General features: G+C 40.9%; 1 protein-coding gene across 1 annotated transcript in view; it reads right to left on the bottom strand.

The window, feature by feature from the left end:
• Positions 1–19,675, bottom strand: part of MMP2 (matrix metallopeptidase 2) — a 35,914-nt gene extending 16,239 nt beyond the window's left edge. The window contains exons 1-7 of the mRNA XM_085301060.1: positions 19,339–19,675; positions 14,679–14,905; positions 12,473–12,621; positions 10,221–10,349; positions 8,455–8,628; positions 2,148–2,321; positions 42–215 (exon numbers count right to left, since the gene is read on the bottom strand). Coding sequence (XP_085157186.1) covers positions 42–215; positions 2,148–2,321; positions 8,455–8,628; positions 10,221–10,349; positions 12,473–12,621; positions 14,679–14,905; positions 19,339–19,482 — 1,171 coding nt within the window. The 5' untranslated portion in view covers positions 19,483–19,675. The remainder of the gene's footprint in view (positions 1–41; positions 216–2,147; positions 2,322–8,454; positions 8,629–10,220; positions 10,350–12,472; positions 12,622–14,678; positions 14,906–19,338) is intronic.
• Positions 19,676–20,802: the final 1,127 nt, after the last annotated feature.

The following is a 20,802-nucleotide window of genomic DNA, read 5'->3' as shown; positions in this document are numbered from 1 at the left end:
ATATACTGTCACCAGTGTGTTGCTGTGGCAAATGGTTTTACCTTGATCGGGACAGAAGCCCCACTTGCGGTCGTCGTCATAGCTGCTGGTGCAGGCACACCACAGCTTGCCGTCGTTGCGACCTGCGCTTGTGCAGGACTCGTATTTATTGCCAAGGAAAATGAAAGGGAATACACAAGGTGCTCCCTCAGAGTTCCCACCGACTGTCGACATTGCTGTGGAAAACAGTAGGAAAATACAGTGAGAMGGGAATCCCGTTTGATGGATCTTCTCCTAAACAGAACGTAAGGCAAGCAGAACATGAAGAGTAAGAGTCAAAGTAATTGAAACAACGTTGTCTGACGCAGAAGATTGGGATAATCTGGCTGGTGCCATTGAAATGACCTGTTGCCATTAGCTTTGGTGGGAGCAAGGACAAGCCCCAGACACRCTCTCAGCTCTGAGAAAGCGGTGGTTACCTCGGGGTTTTGGGGAAGAGGACTGCATGGCAAATATCTTTGTATTGCCATATTGGTGAAGGCTTCCCTGGGGCTATTTTAAAGTGGGTCTCAAAGGGTACAGGTATGTTTATTATCAGCAAGATTAAAAGGCTATTGATTGACTGGTTGGTAGGAGTCCTGCTGAAGTATAATGAGCTTTCAAGGGAAAAAAAATCCTGAAGAGGAGTCAATAGGTTGCACCTTACAAATTGAGGAATTGCTTTATGTTGACAGCAGGAGGCAGTTTAAAAGTTTATGGTTTTAAACATTCTCTAATGAAAAGGATATAAAATGTGGATGATGCTTTCTTTCAGAATACTTTTGCAAACCTAGCAAACTTTTCCCCTAAAGTCTTTCTCCTGTATTTAGCGTGTCAGAAATAACACTCGTGTATGCAAGTACAAGTATTTGGTAGAGGGAAGCACATAAAAATGAATTGAAAGTTGCACTCTGAAGTAGRTGTCACAAACAGAATATGGAAAGAATATAAAACTCATTTTAATTCAAATCTATTGCTACTAAATAATTACACTATTCAAATTACATTGTGTCTTCTTGGAGCATAAAGGAGAGCAGCAGAGAGAAAAAGCTGGTTATCTCCCTCACATATAATTATTTATTTCTCATTCATTATTGTTAATAAGGCAGAAATAAAAGAACAGATGAACACAGCTACCTGAGGTAAGAGCTGAAAACTTAAGCTGAACGTATTTCTTGATTCTGGTGAGTTTTAATATACCARTTTTAAATATAAAGGTTCTTTTGCTTGTTGAACCATCAGTTARATTTTTCTCTTTCTGACTCTGAGCTTGACCCTTTCTGCCTTTCTCTTTCTCTTGTGCTCACTCTCTTAAAAAATTTTTTTTTATTACTATTATTAGCTGTAAGGTAAAATTGAAGGGTTACAACTGAACGTCAGGGGCAGCAGGAAGGAGGCTAAAAAAAATACATTATGTCCCTGTTTGAAATGGTTACGGCACTTTCAGAAGGCTCCTGAAAGGGGGTGCAGGTGTTTGCTGCTCAGCTGGCCCTCGTTGCGRAGCGGGCCGCTGGGTTAAGAGGCCGACCTCGCAGAGCTGCAAAGGGCAATTTATGGACTCTAAGTCCRCATCTTAAAATGTGGCACCTGCCAAGCTATACACATCTATAAATTATTTTTTTTCCTTTATGCATTAAAAATCAGGTTAAAAAGTATTAAAAATTGGAAGCAGAAATTTTATTCTCCTGGAGAAGCTACTTCAGTTGGCTGTCTCGAACAGCTCGACAGATTTACTAACTCAACCTTATCATACTAAACAGGATTTTTATTCAAGTGTAAATGTTAAGTATTACTCATTGACAGTTATAAGCTAAAATASCCCTTAACACTTTCTTTGCTCACATGAAGCTTCTTTCCAGGGCCCTTAGAAAGCTGTAGCTTGCTCACCAATATCCTGCAGGGGCAGACGCTTCGCCCTGTGGTTCAAGGCCATTTGGGCATCCCTGATGGATCTGGTGCACCTTGGCACAGGCCTGCTCAGCACAGCCACTGCCCTCTGGCTGCTTCCTGGGCCCCTGCGCTGAGCCTCTGCCTAACCCGTCCGCTCTGGGTGTTTTGGGGAAGGTGCAAGAAGGCAGCTCTGGGTGGCTTAGAACAAGGCTGCCTTGCGGAAGCAAAACTCCTCCTACCAGTCTCTGGGCAGAACCCGTATTTCTTATCTCTGTCGTAGTCTTCGGTAGTGCCGCACCATCGGTACCCGTCTGTCCGGCCTTCAGTCGTACACTGCTCGTAGGACTTGCCTTGGAATTTAAAGGGGAATTTGCACGGCTGCCCGTCGCCGTTGCCGCCCATTGTGAAAAGGGCTGGAGGGGAGAGGAGAGAGAAAACTGTCAGTACAGAGGCGCCGTGTCGCTGCGCGCGGTGCTCTTCTCACGTGTTTCACGGCAGAACCAAAACAGTTTGGCAAGATAGACAAGGGATGTTACAATCCCTCTTAGAAGCAGGGAAAGAAAGGAAAGACTGATTCATCTTTATAAATGAGCTGGGAACAAAGAAAATGCTTCCAAGTTGTGCAGACGTGGTTTGAATTGTGCGAATCCTTTATAGCCTGCCTCATAACATAAAATTAATATCCCGCCTTGAAACGACGTTTAGAAAGAGTACATTGAGGAAGCTGCTCCCCTTCCTTAGTGTTATGCTGATGAGTTTACCTTGCAGCAAAAATACTATTAAATAGGATCGTAAGCTTTTGTACAGAGCCAGGGACAACCTAGATCAGTTTTTCTAAAAGCTGTCTTATGTGGATTTTTCTCTGTTTCTGTAAGATGCTGACATACACAAAAGCTAAAGTAAGGTAACACAGTCTGTAGGCTTTTTCCCTGGGCTTTGCTTTGCATTTTTGAGTGCCCTTGCAACTGGGCTTGGCACTGGCTAGACAGGCCAGGTAGCAGGACTGCCGCCCATCTGGGAGAGCTGGGCAGGGACAGCTCCTCCTGCCTTTTGCCTGGGGAGGGAGCTTGGACGTGGGGTATTGCTCTCTTGGAGGCCCCTGCACAAACAAGGCTGCTGGTTCATCCCCAAGGACCACGAGCCTCTCATGGAAGAAGGAGCATAGCACAACCTGAGCTCAGAGTTCTGCACTCTACCTGAGGATTTCAGTAAACTTTCTGGAGTAAAATCAATCAGGCCAATTTTTCAAAAAAAAAAAAAAAAAAAAAAAAATGTCCAGATTGAAAGATTGAATTACTTGAGGATACAGACGGCTCAGAGTGTCTAACAGTAACTCGCTCGAATCTCCTGGCTGCTGGATCTGCTGGTACTCACAATGGCAGGACTGCTCCTGAGTGCCATGTGCTGATGAGAGCAAACAACCAGGAGAACGTAATGTGCTGGGCCTCTCGCTGAACCGAGAGCAAAACTCCACCACGCAGGCCGAACGCTAGTTCTCCTTGAGAACAGCATCTTGGAATGAAATGCATCTGTTTGACTGCAAGTGTAAAGAACGCGTGATTTGCCCATATTTTCTTGCGTCCCAAGGACGCACCTTTTTCCTTTCCTTTCCCCAGTCTAAATCTAAAGCTAAACCCCAAATATTTGCATGAAAGGCTTGGCAGGTTATTTAGAACTTCACTTTAGTCATTTGGACTGAAAGTCATTGGAGCCCCAGTGTCTTTGTAGGATTTCAGGGTTTTTCTGTTTTCTTTTGTTTTTGTTTTCTCCTTTGCTTAGTCTAATACGCTGCTGGGAGGGGACGCTGCTGGGAGCCTGCTCCACTTGTTAAAGTAGCAATAAATAAGGGCCTTTTCTGGCTGTAGGGTGACAGAGAGGGCTCTGATGATGGGTGAACTGTGACACAGATGATTCATTTTGCCTTTCTTTTCCAATTAAATCAGTAATTGGCTACGGCCACAGCATTAAGGGCACGAACTTGCAAGTTACTCAAGTAAGTTCCAGTTGCCCGGAGGAGAGGACTGGAGCTTGCAGGCCTGGCTCACGCGCACGACGTTGCTGAACCTCAGATTTGGCTGAGCTCTCCTCTGAATCCTTGTGTGTCCTGGATGTGGAAGCAGCCACACAGAGTTCCTATCGCCAGGCAAAACTGCGCTTCTCAAGATGACTGAAACGCAGCTGGCAATGTCTCACTATGCATCCCCAAAAGGGGCAAGGTACAAATTTTTGTGCTTACATCCCTCATTCTGTAAGGAGTTAGGAAACCTGCATTAACTAGGGCTGTGTTTATGTGGATTGATGGAAAGATCAGGGAAATTTTTAAAGGATAGAATTGGAAAGCAAAATACAGCTGGGTTGTTTATATGACTCACTTGCCACATGAGCTGCTTCCAGCTCTAGATCTGGCAAACTCTGCATTTTAATGCCTTTTTTTTATTGGTTTAAACATGGCTAAGTTGCAAAAACCATATGGAAAGTCAATCTCTTATTGCTTTGCGTGGAATCCTTCTGAGTCACAGTCAAGATGCAGTTTTTCATTTTGCCTGAGGTAACATCATGTGATGCTCAATCCTGTATTTCAGCAATGGTCTTTAAAGTTTTCAGAGATTCCTCCTACCCCACCCCACTAGTTGAAAACTCTGCCTTATTGCAAATTAAAATTTAAGAAGGATACTAGATCCTAGTTTCCTAGTTTCTCTCAAAACTAAACTAAAGTTTTAGGAGCTTGTAAGGAAGTCTTAAAGTGTTGTAACTTTTATTCTGCACCCTGGCAAGCTGGACGTCTTAAAAGTTAGGGAAGCTAGGTGTGGGAGCAGATTCAGATTGGACATTATTATTAAACCGTAAGCTGGATGACACTGTTAGCACTCCCAGAAAAATCAGCCAGTCATGGTGTAAGGAAACCTCAGGGCTGAAAGGTAGCTAAAATCTATCTCGTGCAGGCCTGAGACGGAGGTAGCTGCACCTGCAGGAGGCATCTGCCTGCGAGAGTCAGTTGAGCAGCCGCAGCAGCTTACAGGAACTGCGACTGCTGCCAGGGAGGTATTTGGACTGTGTGCCTTGCAGAGGAAATGGCTTGTCCTTTTTGCTCCTATTCTGGATGTTGTCTGGATTTCTGAGCTGGTCCCCACAGCCTGCTGACTTGATTCAAGATCTTGGTATCAAAGATGCCATAACTGGGAAAACCAGCCTGAGTTAACCCCCAACCAGCACCCTGTGGTGTGTGACTAGCTGGTTAGCATGGTGGCTTTCTCTGGCGGGGAGGTTGTGCGAGTAAGGCAGAGAACCGATATCAGTAATGTTAGAAAGCAGAGGACCACGGTTAGGAGCCCAGTGCTGTCAGCAGAGTTCGGTAAAGACTTCCCTGGTTCCCAAATGGCAAAGGAGAGGCTCAGCCCACCTCCATACAGGTAGATTAGCAGCAGGTAGATTACTTTCTGCTTTCCCTTCTTCTGCTTTGCCAAGTGATAGTTGAGTAAGTCTACAAAATTGGGGTACAGCTCTGTGATCAATTTTAGAAAACCTTTGTGCAGTACTGTACCTTTAAAAATATTGCCAAATATGCAATGTGACTATGTAACAAGAGAAGAAAGGAAGCCAACTTAAGCCAGTTAGAGAGGAGAGAAAAAAACACTGGCAATTAGGAATCTTGCTTCCAACACACAGCCTGTGTGATGTGAATCCTGCCCTAGGTGTATTTAAGAGCAGGATTTAGCAAATGGTGTCTTAGAATAATGAGTGAACAATACCCCTCTGAATTTAATCAGAAACAGCTGTGCATRACTGTTCAAGGATCTTGCAAAACAATTACGTCACGAGCAAAAGGCTGAAACGCAGCCGCTGGGTTTCAGAAACCTTGACACGAGCATTTCCAAGATTCATAGCTCTCCCCGACAGAGGGAAGCTTCCCTGCTTCCCTTTCCTCCTTCTGTGATCTTAGCGTTCTAGAATGGCATTAGCCAGGGTATTGCGATGTCTGCTTGTCCAGCTACCTATAATCTGTGTTTCATTCCTACAATATCTGAGCATTTGAGGTATTTTAAAGAAATAAATCTATTTTTTCTCTTTTTTCCTCCTGGGAGTTTTATCCTGTAGGAGATTTGGGGAAAGTGGGGAGTGGAAGAGATGACAAAGGGTGGGTGTGCGAGTGTGCATGCATGTAATTCACTGAAGTGAATGTTAGGCTAAGCGACCTAGTGTTTGGTAAATTCTTGTCTGTTAAAAGTTCATACTCCTGCTTGTGCATCTCCTGTAGCTGCCACCAGGATAGTTCCCAGCTGCAGATGGGATATAGAAATATTTTTAGAATTCAAAGATCTTTTTTTATCATGTTAAGACTAGAAGACTGATGTTTTACAACAGATTTTCTTCGAAAGCCATTAGCATCCTGATGTAGACAAASCGAAAACTCCTATTGGAAACCGTATGGTTTTGCAAATGAGCTTGAGAAATCCCCCAAACTTGTCAGGCAGGAATCTATTTGTTGCTTGGCTCCAATAGGCTAGCAGGAGAGTTCTGAAGACAGGGTAGTTGAACTCTTTTGGCACACATGCCTGTGATATTTCAGAAGATTGTGGGTACTTAATTGACATGGACATTAGCACACATACATGTGTGATACTGTATGACGCAGTGAATGTTGGGGCTTGCTTGGGACGTATTGGACTGTTTTTTACGCATTCTGAGTTTGGCAAAGCCCTAAGCCTATCTTGTTTTGTTAGCTTTGTATTTGAAGCATCAAGAATTTTCTTTCAGTAATCTGCATTCACTTTCCTTATGCAGACTGCATGTAGCCATAATATTATGAATAAGTTTAATGCTATTGTTCCAAGTTGAGTTAGCAGGATTTCAACAAAAGCTCCCTTGTTTGCTGTTCCGTTCTCTTTCTTAACTCTGTTATTATTCATTAGGACATAGCAGTAGCATGTAGCAGTTTCAGATGACACTGTAAGCCCGTTGCTCAAGACATCGGGTAACGTGTGATGAAGCAGCCTCTGCTGCCAAGAGCTTAAAGCAGTTAGTTATGTTCAGTGGAAAAAAATGGATGCTTGAAACTGCAGTACTGGGAGTGTAAGTGAATATAGGTGCCAGCACTGGAGTTGGCAAACGCGAGATGGAATAAGTGGCTAAAAGCCCCTTACCTTCTCATCTTCCATCTGCTAAATTAGCCCTGTAGGCTACTGCCTGTTGTACTTACTTGTCTCTCTAAAGGTTTCTTRCTGTGTGATATACAGGCGATCAAATTAACACTCATATAGCAACTAATTGTCTGAAATTCTGTATCCTGTACACTCATCATCAAGGTTTTCAAGCATGTATTTTTATGTTCCCAGTGTTTAAAGGAAAACACATTGCCCTATCATTTCAGTATAATCACATTATGTATATTTTTTAAAAATTATGGCTACATGAAAGCATTATACAAATTGTCTTATCTGTAAATGAGTGCTTCCTAAGTCAGTCCAAATACGAAATAARTTACTTATGGAACATAGAATTCTGTTCGCATGTCAAAAAGCTGGAGACTAGTTATGATCTCAGCTTTCTAAACCCTCTAACATTTTTCCACTGATACAAAGCTGTGACTTTTGAAACACAGTGTCATTCCTATATCTAAAGTGAACAACTGGGACTGCTTCATGAGTAAAAGAATCCCTAGGCATGTGTTTAAAATAAAACCTGAACTCTTGCTTTCCTCGCTAGCAATTTGCGACATACCAGTATACTAAATAACTTTGTTCTGAAATTGATTTTCAGTTGAAATCCAATCATTTTTATTTTGAAAAACAGTAAGAGGACAGTTCAAGAATGGTAAGTGACAATAATAGTATCACCTTGTAATGAAAGGGTTCCTGGGCTCGAACAGAGGACTTAGGCTGCCAGTTAATAAAATCTATTGTACTGATATATGGTACATGAATTTTCAGAGATTCTGACTTAGTAGTTTCTTCCTTAACTACTAGTTTTTCTYACTCGCTGCTCTTGAAGGAACGGTTGTTAGTGGAATGGCCTACAATCCTGGGAGAGATTTCCACGACTTAGTGTGCTCTATCTCCATGTTTGGCCCTGTCCTTGCTTTAAAAGGTGGCTGTAGTTCCTAAATCATAAAACTGAACCCATAGTGTCTTAGTTGTATATATGAAACCTGCATTGCTTCAGACCTATCTTCAACATGTCCTTGACTTCAGAGAAAGGATTTGGCACAGGTCATCCTCTGTTACAGACTCTTCTACATGAAGAGAGTCTTTAGAGAGTTAAGTCTGTTTAGATACTGTGGAGWTACTGAAGAGTATCATAGAGTGGTAAGGTTGGAAGGGACCTCTGGAGATCATCTAGTCCAACCCTCAGCATAGCCTYGTATGAGGATTGAACCCATGACCTTGGCATTAGCAGCACCACGCTGTAACCAACTGAGCTAAACCTAAGAGTAAATGTATCTAAATATACCATCAAGGAAGTGGAAAAAGTACAGAGAGAAGTGGATAGGCAAAAATAAGTAGGGAACAGTCTTTCAGAAGAAAACATTAGAAATAGTGTTCCACTTACACTCGTGGGGACAAAAGCCGTATTTGCCATCTGCATCGAAGTCTTTGGTTGTTGAACACCAGAGGAACCCATCATTGCGGCCTGCATCTGTGCAGCTGTTGTATTCCTTACCATTGAACCAGAAGGGGAATTTACAGTATTCACCATCCGCATTTCCATACTTCACCCTAACCACTGTAAAGAGAACAGATACCATGGTGAGACTAGTCAGCCAGTAGTCACCACCTCCAGTTCCTGGAGGACACTGGTACAGAAATGTAGTCTGAGTTTCCACTTTGAAATTCTATACTCTGCTGGTCTCTCTGTTGGCAAGGTGATCATAGCTGAAATAATAACTGGTAATTTTAAAAGGATTATGTGGATATTAGTCCTTGTGAACTGTTAGGATGAGCAGTCCTTAAAATCAGCCCAGAAAAATACATATTTTTCGTTACTATGACAATGCAAACTTGTTAATATATTTAGTAATTTAGCTTCTTGGGTAATATGGTTTGAGATGTTCAGTATAATTTGAAAGATTCCAGGCAGTACTTTGAGCATGARCTGAATATGCCTTGTGCCTCATAAACCACTTTGATATTTCCAATTTGAGTTGAATGAGATCTTCTGCTGTACTGGGGGATACGGTGGTAACGCAGACACACATGGATGCTGGCATTTAGTTCAGTTTGTCACATATAAACACTTTTCTTAAGCCTGTAGTACTGGTGCTGTAATGTTTGTGAGTGTGCAGACAATCTGCTTATCCGTAGCRTATTTTTATTGGCAGTAACTATTTGAACATTTGTGCAATACATCTGCTAATACAGAGAACAGTTTCTTCCTGCTCATTGTGATCCAGCCCAAATACTGCAGCTATCAGTCAGTGCTWCTGCTGAAGTTAAAAGAAAGCCAGAGACAGAATATGACTATTTTGGTGTTAAAGTTCAATTATTTTTTCAATKTGCAGGAGAGTTGAGAAAATGAAATTTGACATGAGAGACAAGCATGAATTTGCATTCTTAGTCTAAGTTTTGTAAATTATTTTACAGTATAAAGAATTATAATTAGTGAGAAATTATTGTGGTGAAGCTTAAGCAGAAAAAGCAGATCCCMAACAACTAATAGGTGGTCTGTTTTGTATAACTTAGGTGATATGCTCTGGATTTCGGTTGTTTCCTTAAAAAGGATATGGCAAGCTGCCTGTTAAAGATTCTTGGAGAAGTCCTTAATCCATTATTCAATGTAGACTTTGTTTCAATCCTCAACATGACAAATTTGTAATTCAGTATTTTTAACAGATATAATCAGTGTATAAATCCTTATTCAGGTAGTTAGTTCTATTTTTAAAAATTGGGATCACAGCTTAAGTCATTGTAAAAGGGTACATCTACAGAAAAACACTGGACAGTCTGCCTTTTACGAATGAATTTAAAGATGATGTAGCTTGGGTACTCAAAAGCTGACGCACTCAGAGTCATGGCTGTGGCTTTGTACTTTTCTCACACTTTGTTAAGGTTGTGCAGCATCAGGCTTATTATTAATCCAGTTTTTCAAGGGTAACGGGAGAGGAACAGAAAGGGAAATCCTATGGAACACTTGTTTAAGAATTATATAAACATTTTATAGAGATTTAAATTGCAAGAATTAATTTTCATCTGCAGTAATATTTTCTGTTTATTGATAACTTAAACCATGTCAATGAAAACATTTAGTGTAGTGCCTGAAATGGCATTAAAACACAGCAGTCAGCAGGCCATATGCTCTGAAACACTTAAGTTTGGTACCTTGCCCCTCTCCAAGAGTCCACAGTTCATCATCATCAAAATGGGAGTCTCCTCCAATTCCTGGACCCGGTGCAAAAGCGTGAGCCAGGAGACCGTCTTTGCCATCAAAAGGATAGCCATCACCATGTTCTGCAGGAGAAAGCATACAAAAAAAGAGCAATTTCTAATGACTTCGGCTCTGACAGCATGTAATTGTGACTGATGATTATCATGTGCACCCTTGTTCCCATCCAAGAGAGCAGCAGCATATGCTGGTGAGTGAGTTTATTGGTATGGGCTGAGCTGGCAAGCCTTAACCTGAAGAGAAGCAGCCAATTCATACAAAGAAAGAACATAAAGTGACTGTACTGCAGTTGTCGCAGCATGTTACTTTATATATCCTAAGTATAGTGAGAGGGACTCAAAGGCCGCCAAGACCAGTAAATTATTGTACACTGGAAGTCTGGATGCATACACAATGTTAAACATTGTAGATGAGAGGTATTTTCAGACGACCAACAACATGGAGATGGGAAAGCAAAGACAGGTTTCTTTTTGCAGCTACTCTTCCGTTACACCTCAGCCTGCTCTGCTCTTTTTTCTTTGCTCAGGGCACCAACTTCTTTATGCAGGAAAGCAAATTGGCTGAGTGTTTTGCACTCCTGTGAGAAATCTGTGGAAAGATGACTCTTATTCAGTCCCGTGAATGAGCCTGTCCTTCCTTCTCRCTGACCACTCCGAGGCTCAGCCTGCCCGCAGGGCAGCAGTGTTTTAAGTAGCTCTCCTGTTATTACACTGTAGGCTTTTCTTGGAAGTACACCACATGTGGCTAGAGCAGGCTGGCAAGGGCATAGCCCTGGTATTCATAGCTTTCCCACCACACTGACCTGTGCATCAAAGCTGGCTGCCAGCACCTCCTGTTGCATCATTTCAACCCTTTTGGTCTGATGTTTTACCATTTGACAGAAGCCCTAAATACACAGGCCTGATTCTGTACTCTGCTACGCTGATTTCATGCTGGGGTTGGTCTCTTGATACTAGTTTAGTTTATTCGTTTCAGTGGACTAGTGTCGGTTGTCAACGGCCAGTTTTCAACATACATTTAAGTGCTTAATTCTCATTTATTTCAAAGCAGATTCTTTGCTTAAAAGAAAGCTTAGCAATGAATAAGCTTGAGGAAGTCACAACTCCTATGAATCTGACATGCAACAAAGTGATAAGAATGAATGTGGAAGAAGCTTTTTTCCTCCACTATTTCTGAGCTGACTATAATCAACAAATACTGAAACCAATGGGAACACTTCTGCTTTTGTAAGAGTTCACTTTTGAGACCCAAGCCAGTCTGGATGAGGATCTGAAGTTCTGGGTGCTGTACAGAATCTYTGAAGCTTTTGAGGTCAACTCATCGGTAGCTAAAGCAAAGCAAACTAACTTGAAAGGGAGACTTCTACACAGAGCTCAGTTATTCTTCAAGCTATTCGCTTCAATTCCAAGGTCTACCTCCCAAGTCACTGGCTGCACAAGTGTCTTGATTGGTATTAAAAATTCTATGGCTGTCCATAGTAAGTTAAAATGCTCCAGGTATACACTAAAAAGCTACATACGTTCTTTTAGGAGAAACCAAAATTATTTCAGAAGACATGTAGAACTAACATGAATCATGTCACTTATCATGAGCTGGACCCAAACCTGAATTCACATCAGAATTTCACAGTCTGTACTGTGAAATTCCTCAAGACTAAACAGTACATTGCAAGCCACCTTCTGCTATGCTAAAGAGCAGAGACAAGCCATGGAGTTAAAACTGGAAGTCATAAATCCATTTTTAAAGTCCAGCATGTTAGAATCTCTTCCACTAACTCTGGAAGGCTGAACAGAGTGTTATAAATGAAGAACCTGATGACATTCCTCTCTCCTCAATGGAGGAAAGCCAATACACATCATCTGAAGATCTGTACCAATATTTCCCAGTTCTATTTCTGATTGGTAAATTTAAAAATAAAATGTTGCCCCTAGCAATTTTCTTTTGGAAAGATAAATATAGCATAAGGGTATTGTATAAATATTTCCCTCTCTCTGTCTCTTTCTCAATTATAAGAAAGAAAAAAAAAACTTAGTGAAATTAGATCTTAGCCTGTATAAGCCAACTGCAAACTAGGACAAGGTTTGCCAGAAAGGCTCATGGGTAGTGCTTATTGAGAGTAGATCATTCCAATACTGAGGTTAATGAAAGGAACAAAACCAAAAACATATGTAAAAGTAGAAAAATATACCCCATCTGCCAAAATTAATCATAATGTCTGCTTCTCCATCATTTATTCGGTTAAATCTCAGTGGTGTGACATCACTCCAGACTTGGAAGGCTCGAGCAAAGGCATCATCTACTGTCTCAGGATCCAAATCCGGTGTATAACCTATAATCCTTAGAGATAAAAGGAAGAGTCAAACAGCACATAAACCTTCTGCCAGTGTTTCTGGCTTACAGACCAAAATGCAGAGAGCACTGTGAAACAAATTGAGAGGTGAAACCACTGCATGTAAGATCTAGATTTCCCCTAGTCCAGAAGGGTGTTTAGATGTGGCACTTAATGCTTGTTTTCCTTCAAAATTGATGCAACAGCATGAAGAAAAATGATTATGTAGCCAGAGGCTGTGAAACTTGCATGCAGTGGGCAGTGTAGAAAATATGCAGGGTCTTATCGTAATGCTGAGGTGCTGGAAAGACAACACCTGATGGTTGTTTGCTCCTCTGAGATTTACATTTTTGTAAGCTACTAAAAGACTTTTCAAGTTACAGTCAAATTTTAGACTTGAACATACAAGCACATTGCTGATTTGTCCGAGCACTTGAGTCTCCTGTTTGCCAGGAAAGGGCTCAGTATAGTTTTGAAGGTTTCTGGAGTGGATTATTTTGCTCTTTTATAGGACAACAGCCCTTTTCCCTCACCTTTGTAGCTAGCTATATATTGTTTCTTGGCAAATGAATGTTAATCCTTCACCAGTGCCAGTTACATTGCTGGTAGAAGATACAGGGAAGTAGCTAAAAAATGCAAAAGCATGTAAGAGAAAGTCGTGGACCTGACATAAAAGAGGAGCAAACTCTTAAGTGCATTGCTTTCTCTTTTGATATATTCTAATTGGATTTAGTAGCGCCTTGTATTGCAGCCAACTAACCTCCATCTAAGGAGAAGCTTCCATCCACCTCTTTGCCACTGCTGTGCACAGTGAATGAAGCTACTTTGTGCCCAAGGAAATTGTTATCAGAGGAGGCCCGTCAGCGTGAGGAGGCTGAGAGAGCCACTGCAGTCTTAGAGTCAGAGTCTGTTAGACTGGCTGGAGAATGGAGGATGCTTTGAGTCATCACTAGCAAGGAAGCAACAGACCAAGCAACGCAACTAAGACAAATCTACTCTTGCTTTCTCTCGTTGATGCTAAAGATCTGTTCCTGGGCACCTAAGCCAAAGGGATTTTTTCTTGTTGACTTCAGTAAGAGTAATATGGGTCCCTAATTCCTAAGGGTAATAGTAAGAAATGAAAATATGCCAAACTTATTGCAATAGGTTTGCTTTTAGGCATGGCGGTTGACCCATAGCTAGTAGTCACRTATATGTGCTCGGTCTGTAACAGATGTGAGGCAATGTGGGGCCATTTCAATCCCTGAATGGTTGTACGTTAGTCCAGCCTTCTTTCATAGGGGGCTAAAATACTTTGCATTTGCAACAGTCAGGAGTATGGAAACAGAAGAGTAAGTACAATTGCTTACTGAATTTATCTTTTTTTTTTTTTTACTTCTTTAAAAATTTTCAAGTTTTTCATGTAGTTAGACCATTAGATCTTTAGATTAGATTAGATGTTAGATTTTAACATAAATTGTCAACCCTGCGGTTTATTTTAGCAGTGTTTACTCCCAGTGTTGCTGACTGATCATTCCTCATTTAAGGCCAGCTACTTAAGTAGGATTTTATTTCATCTGGTTCCTGACTGTTGAGAAGTGTAACACAAGAGACCAATCAACAGCAACTGGTAAATGAGCAACAGTGTTATTTGCTTTATTTTGAAAAGTCTTTGATGATCTCCATTTTCATGCCTGCTGAATACAGAGGAGTTTGTCCTCCTACATGTGCTCTGCAGTCGCAGAGTACTCTTATCCCTGCTGAACGGATGGGCAGGTGAGCTACTCCTGCTCCAGGTCCACAGGAGGCTTGCAGCAGAGCACAGAACAAAACAAATATCTTGTTAGTCTCAACCAGAACCATGAGGTTGAGCTTTACATAATTATTCCTCAAATTTTACAATTTGAAATTTCGGAGATGTTTGTTTGAGCTTCCAGTAGTTATCCAAACACAAAGACGTAATAATTCAATAAATTCTACCTACCCCACCAAGCACTACCCCACATCTTACTGCCWCAGTTAATTGGTTCTTAAAAGCAGTCCATGGTTATACATATGAGTAAAAACCGACGTTGCTAGCCAGTACCTGTACGTTATATGATTTTTTTCCCATTTTGGCTTTCTTGGAAAGAAGTTGTAATTGGCCACATCTGGATTACCACAGCGCGGTTTCTTCATCGTCTCAATAGTATTTTGATCCAAGTCTCCTGTTTCAGGCAGCCCAAAAAATTTCTGCATTTTCTTCAAAGTATCTTTCAGTACAAATAAATTGCAATTGTCTTTTGGGCACCCATAGTATTTGTTCAGGTATTGCTTGAAAAAAAAAGGCACAGAACAAAGACTTTACAATTCATAAAGGACAGACTAATCACTACAAATAAATACTGCAATTCTGTGTTAACTTTCACCTCTGCAATTTGCAAGTTTTCTTTTCAAAATTACTATTATTAGTAACTGAGAAAGCAGCAGAATCGCCTTAATTGACATAAACCATCCTTGATCACATAACATTGCTAATTAAGCAATCATTCCCTCTATTAGCTATCACCTTTACTTAATGAATTGCTTTATTAATAAGTAGAGCATAGAGCTTTAATGTAGAACTACAAAGTAAAAATCAGTTTATCTCTTTTGGCTTCTTTATGATGTATAAATTTGCTTACAGTTTTAGATTTTGTATGTTTTTTTTTCCTGGAYGACTCTATGGATTATTGAGGAACTTGTCAAGTTAAGGTATCAAGGAAACTTCACAAATGAGACTACGTTAATTGAGAAGAAAAAAGCGTTGTTTATTCAAACTGCATAGAGCTMTTTGAATGTGGTGTGTGTTTGCTTTTGAGTCAACCATTCAAACACTGAGGAAGAAAGTCTTTGATAGCATTTAAATTGCCTGGATGCCTTATCCCATCAATATCTGCTTTATTGAGTCCTGCAGCAGATTATAGCTAGACAAGTCCTTCTCATGCATCTGAGRTGACAGACCACAAAATTCTCTCTTCTTCAAAAACAGTAGTCAGAGAGGATCAAAAAGGCAGCACAAACCCATTATTTTCTAGTCTTTTCTAAAATAATATTAAAAACCCAACTCTACTCCATGTTCTATTTCATTCAGTATGACCTAATCAGCAGGTGCAGTTCAATTTAAAAAAGAAAAAGTGAGCCAAAAAGCATCAGTTCATCCCTTCTAACCACCGGGGGTGATTTGCAGACACCACCAGGTGTGCCGTTTAAGCACAGTAAGTTTGCCTCTGACCGCGAAGGAGCAATGGGTTAATCCATTCCCTGGCAATTACTCCAGGTAAGCAGTCCTGCCTGTCTTTCAAGTGCTCACTGCTATGTCACATACTTTTGTTAAACTAAGCTGTAGGTACACAGCTGTGGTCTCAAATATCCATGCATGGTCCCCACCTTCTGTGCAATAGCCAAGTGACCTCACACAAACAGTCTAGTATGTTTTCCCCTTAATGTCAAATGTTGACAGACTGACAGCTTCGTGGGGGAGGCAGCAGCCCTGAGACCATTTCTGGCTGTCTCTAGCACATGGTGACAGTTGCCATAGAAGCACTCATTCGAATTAAAAAGAATGACCCCCAATAAAAAGCAACTGAGAAAACGTCCAGGTGTATCTTTGCACCTGCACGGATAAATCATTTATCAACTCTATTCTTAACAGGGAAGTAACGAAATGTGGCTACACAGTAGGCTGCCTGCTAGATAAAAGTCTTGGGTTCAACTTTTGGACCCAGATTGAATTTGGGAAAAATTGTAGTTAAAACTGTTGCCTTGTCTTGGCCCATTACACAGATAATCACACTGTTTAGATTAAATACAGGTTTCARCTGTTGAATTTGCATCCTTATTGAAGAGAAGATAAATGGACTAGGATGAAGATGTTAGATTGGACACGTCCTGAATGATAATAACCAATAACTAAGTTYAATTCACAATTTCCAGACTGCTTGACCAACTCTCTGGAGACTAAGACTTTATCCATTAGAGGGAACCTTATGATTCCCTTATACTCGGACAAAGATTTCGGAAAGTTTGAGTTTACAACATTATCTACCTCCCTCTAAAAGAAAAAAACATAGCCATGTAAAACAGCAGGTGTTCCCAGACTACTGTGTAGATCCCCCACACTGGTACATAGCATGGCACAGAGCAGAGAAATGCTGTTGCCAATGATGCTGCTAAAGAGGAAAGGTTGCAAGCTGCTGGTCTTTTAGGTACAGTTGTCTGTAGAATAAGAAAAAACACCCTTCAAGGATTGTATCCAAAATACTAGCTACAAACTCCAAGGAAGGAAAAAAATGTAAACAAGCTAAAGATGTATTTCCCTGAAACGTATAAGAAATGTCCAAAGCAATTGTTTTTAACTTAATGATTCTAAGAATCTTGAGAGACCGACTGCACACTCAAGTCCATGAGCCACGTGCTATTCCTGAGGGTACTTTTGTTTTATGTATCTAATTAATTGACTGAAGTTCACCCAGGAGGCCAGAGATAAGATCTCTACATCAGCGAAATATAGTAAAAGATATTCTATGACTGCAACAGTCAAGGTCTGGATTTCACCTACCTTCTCATCAAGTCTTACTATAGCCTGCATAGGAAATGGTTCAGAGATGTCTTGGGAAAAAGAGATTCACTCAAGTTGTTGCCCTTTTTCCTTTGGAAGGTCCTCCATCCATCTACTGCCTAAGCACAGACTGTGCTTACTTTGTATGATTTTTATAACACCTTCTTCTGAGGTGGTATTTCTCCAGTGGAGATGGCTGCACTGGCAAGTAACGGGCACACAAATCCTCTGCTGGCTTCATCTTTGCTACAACTGAGTTTCTTCTGGCTTCTCGTACTTAGTAGGGCCTAGTGGCTTGGTGYGAAGGGCATTAAGAGCATAAACAGGCCAGTTTGCAGGATCTGTTATCATGGTTTTAATCTTGATGTACTTTTGGCATATTTTATTATGATTCTGTCTGTATCTCCCAATGAGATACCACAACACAGTATAGACCGCATATCAGAACTGACGTTTACTGAAGCAGCAGGATGCTGCTCTTGCCATTTTTGGTCTGGGAGCATGATAAATATAAAAGAATATAAAATGAGGCATGATAAAGAATTTTATTTGCTAGGATTATAAATATAAACCTAAGCCCTCTCAGTTTTTCCTAAAATGGTGATTTTACTGAAGATGAGAAATGAACATAACCAGCTGTTTTATGAGAAGAGAACCCTGAAGAAAATTTAGTGTCTCTGTAAACCGCATCTTGGCCTACACTGCAAACTGCCGTTTCCCCAGAGTCAGCAGGGAGCTGTGGTGATCTGGAATTTAGATCCAGCCCGTTAATGAAACAGGGTCCAGCTGCAACACAGCAATTTGTGTCCTGCTGCCGAGTGCTGGGGCTGCTCACGTGGAGGGGGTGAGGGAACGCCAGCCAGTTAGCGAGCGTCACCCAGGAATACTGCACCCAAGACAAAGAAGAGCTGCAGTGTTAAAACAGCTTGTAATTTTCCTTGGAGTACCCATAATAAATAGGTTGTTTGAGAGAAATAAAGACGAGAGGAGATGTGGATTGCTGTTATTGAATAAAAGCCTGAGTGTGCCTAAGAAAATAGATTATTTAAGAGTGGTTAAATTACTGTTAGGCATGTATGACCCTACTCTCCTCCCACACACACTGCCCCCGTCCTCTGGCTGCCGTGCTGCCAAGGCAAAACCTTGGATGATTTTAAGTGCTGAGGAGAGCCCTTTTGGGGTCAATTTGTCTGCTTTTCCTAAACTTTCCACTGCCCCCCCCCAACTGTCTGCAGATTCTCAGTCTATCCTCCCCTTCCCTCCTTTAACCTGGCAAGGTTTCCCAAGACATGCAACAACTCCTAAAGCAAAGTGACCAACTTTCAATCCTTTATATGCTAAAATAAGAATAATTTATCTCAATCTTCCTTAAAATGGAGTTACTGCTGAAGAAGAGAAATGTCTATAATTTACATGCTAAAATAAGGATAATCCATCTCAATCTCCCCTTAAATGGACTTCCCCGTAATGTCATTTTTATGGAGGTCCACAGGGCTAAAATAAGGTTGAATAAAATGCAGTAGAGCTATAGCTATAATTTCCTAATGTCACATTCAGAAATCCAAACTCTTTTTTGTTCCAGATCAARTTTAGAGAAGAATGTATCTTCACAGCTGTGATAAGATTTTTTTTTCAAAGTTAGGACTAGTCATTATGGCTTCTGAAACATGACCCAGCTTTTAGCTGTAAATGCTCCTTAAAGCTGTCTTATGCAATGCATGGTAAACAACCTGGAAAACAAAATTCTGCAAAGCTATGCACTGCATGCGTTAAGTCCAGRTTTATTTAAATGTGCCTCTGCAGCCTTCAGTTCTGTTTGGTTTAAGTCAAATATTAGATGTACATTTTTGCCTTTCTCCCCTCTTAACCATTGGAATCTTTTGACTACAGTCACAGTGATTTAGTGGAATTATTTTGTATGTTCAGACTTAAGACAAAAAAAAAAAAGACTCTCTTTGCTGGCTTTAAAAATTTTAAGAGAGGAAACATTACTTGGCTATAGTTTTTACTTCTGAAAGATGATACTTTGCTAGCTAGYTTGCTCTTCCAGAGACTCCAGTGAGAGAATGCTACAGTCATTTCCTAGCTTCAGCTCAAACAAGAAAGAAACATCTGCTTACGAAGAACAACAATATAAATCTGAAGCAAAGATGAAACCAAGACTTACCACTGCTAGTTCTTTGTCTGTTTTTGGAGTGCTGTCTCCAGGAAACTTAATGATTGGTGACGGTGCAGCTAAAGTTTTGTTAAAAAGATAGACGTGGATTAATACTACTTTAAAAATGAAGCCAAAGACAATGTGAGTCTTCATCCTGCCTAAACTTGCGCTATACTCCTTGGAGAGCGGTTTTCCCAACCGGCTGTCAGTTACTTTAGCTGCACAGTGCACCAGTTGCTTATCTGCACATCTTAACTCTCTGCACCGTTTTTCTCTTTTGCTTGCTCTAGCAATTCCTTTGTATGTTTAAAACATCCAGATGCGCAGCCTCAAGCTACCACAAGAGGAAGTCTGAAAACTAGTGGAAACATGAGAAAAGGGCAGTTACAATTTGAGATTGCTGTGATTTTAAGGTAGCAACAGGCAGATACTTATTACTGCTGAAAGAGTCCACATTTTTGTCCTCATATGTATATGTGAATGCATTTAGTTATGCCAGAAAACAGTGAAGAGCAAAATTTGACCTTATATTCAAGGGTCCTGGGTGTGTTTTACATTACAAAAATTTCCTAAACACTGTTCTCTGGACTAGGCATTTGTATTATTTTTTAGCCCCTTTTCTTGCCACAGACATAAGAATCTGCTTTAGTCCCATGTGTTTTTGCTCCTACCCAGTGCCTTTCAGTAAACATTTTGATTACAGATGTTGAGGCAGAGCACATATGGAACGGTGCAGCCGAGCAAGGCTTCCCGCCCCGCTGCCGCCCAGGCTGCACAGASTGCAGGGCTGAGCGCAGAGGGCTCGCTGGCGCGTGGCATTCGCCGGGCGAGCGTGGTATATCGCCTTTCGCTGTTTATCTGTGGAGTGAGAGAGAATGGGGCAGATTCAGCAAATGCAAATGATCCCCAGCAGCTGATGTCAGGAGAATTGTACCAAATTCTCGATTCGCTTATGCAGGGGGGTTGGTCCGCTGCCTTAGTCTGAAATACTGGTGTGAATATGTCCGCCGTCAGGGACAGTTTTGTTATTGTTTTATTCATAATATTGTCAGCTTTGAGATGTTATTACAAGCTGAATGTTTTTTTAGCTGAATGTCCTCAATCTGTGAACTTGGCTCATGACTTTTTAAGACTGGAGGCTGGCAATTTTGTATGAATGAAAACTGTGTTCTAGCCAGCCAAATATCACAAAATCAGTGCTATTAATCCTGAATCCCACCATCAAGGTTCCTCTGAGCCATATGTCAGCATAGAGATTCTTACAGCTTTCCACTGAATGTTACTGATGAAAGCTTTCCGGATATGACTCTTGTTACCAAATAAGTCTGTTAATGAAAAGGAAATATTTTGCGGGTATTTGGTATTTATTCATAATATTTTGATATTTGATTGAAAATATTTAATATTTACAATTCTTTGGCATACTCTAATATCAAGCCATTTTGCTAACTGCACCCCATCATCCATGAACTG

The sequence above is a fragment of the Rhea americana genome, unplaced genomic scaffold (genome assembly GCF_003343005.1).
Source record: "Rhea americana isolate MKP2758 unplaced genomic scaffold, rheAme1 scaffold_172, whole genome shotgun sequence".
NCBI lineage: Eukaryota > Metazoa > Chordata > Aves > Rheiformes > Rheidae > Rhea > Rhea americana.
This window is presented reverse-complemented; position numbering and strand designations above follow the sequence as displayed.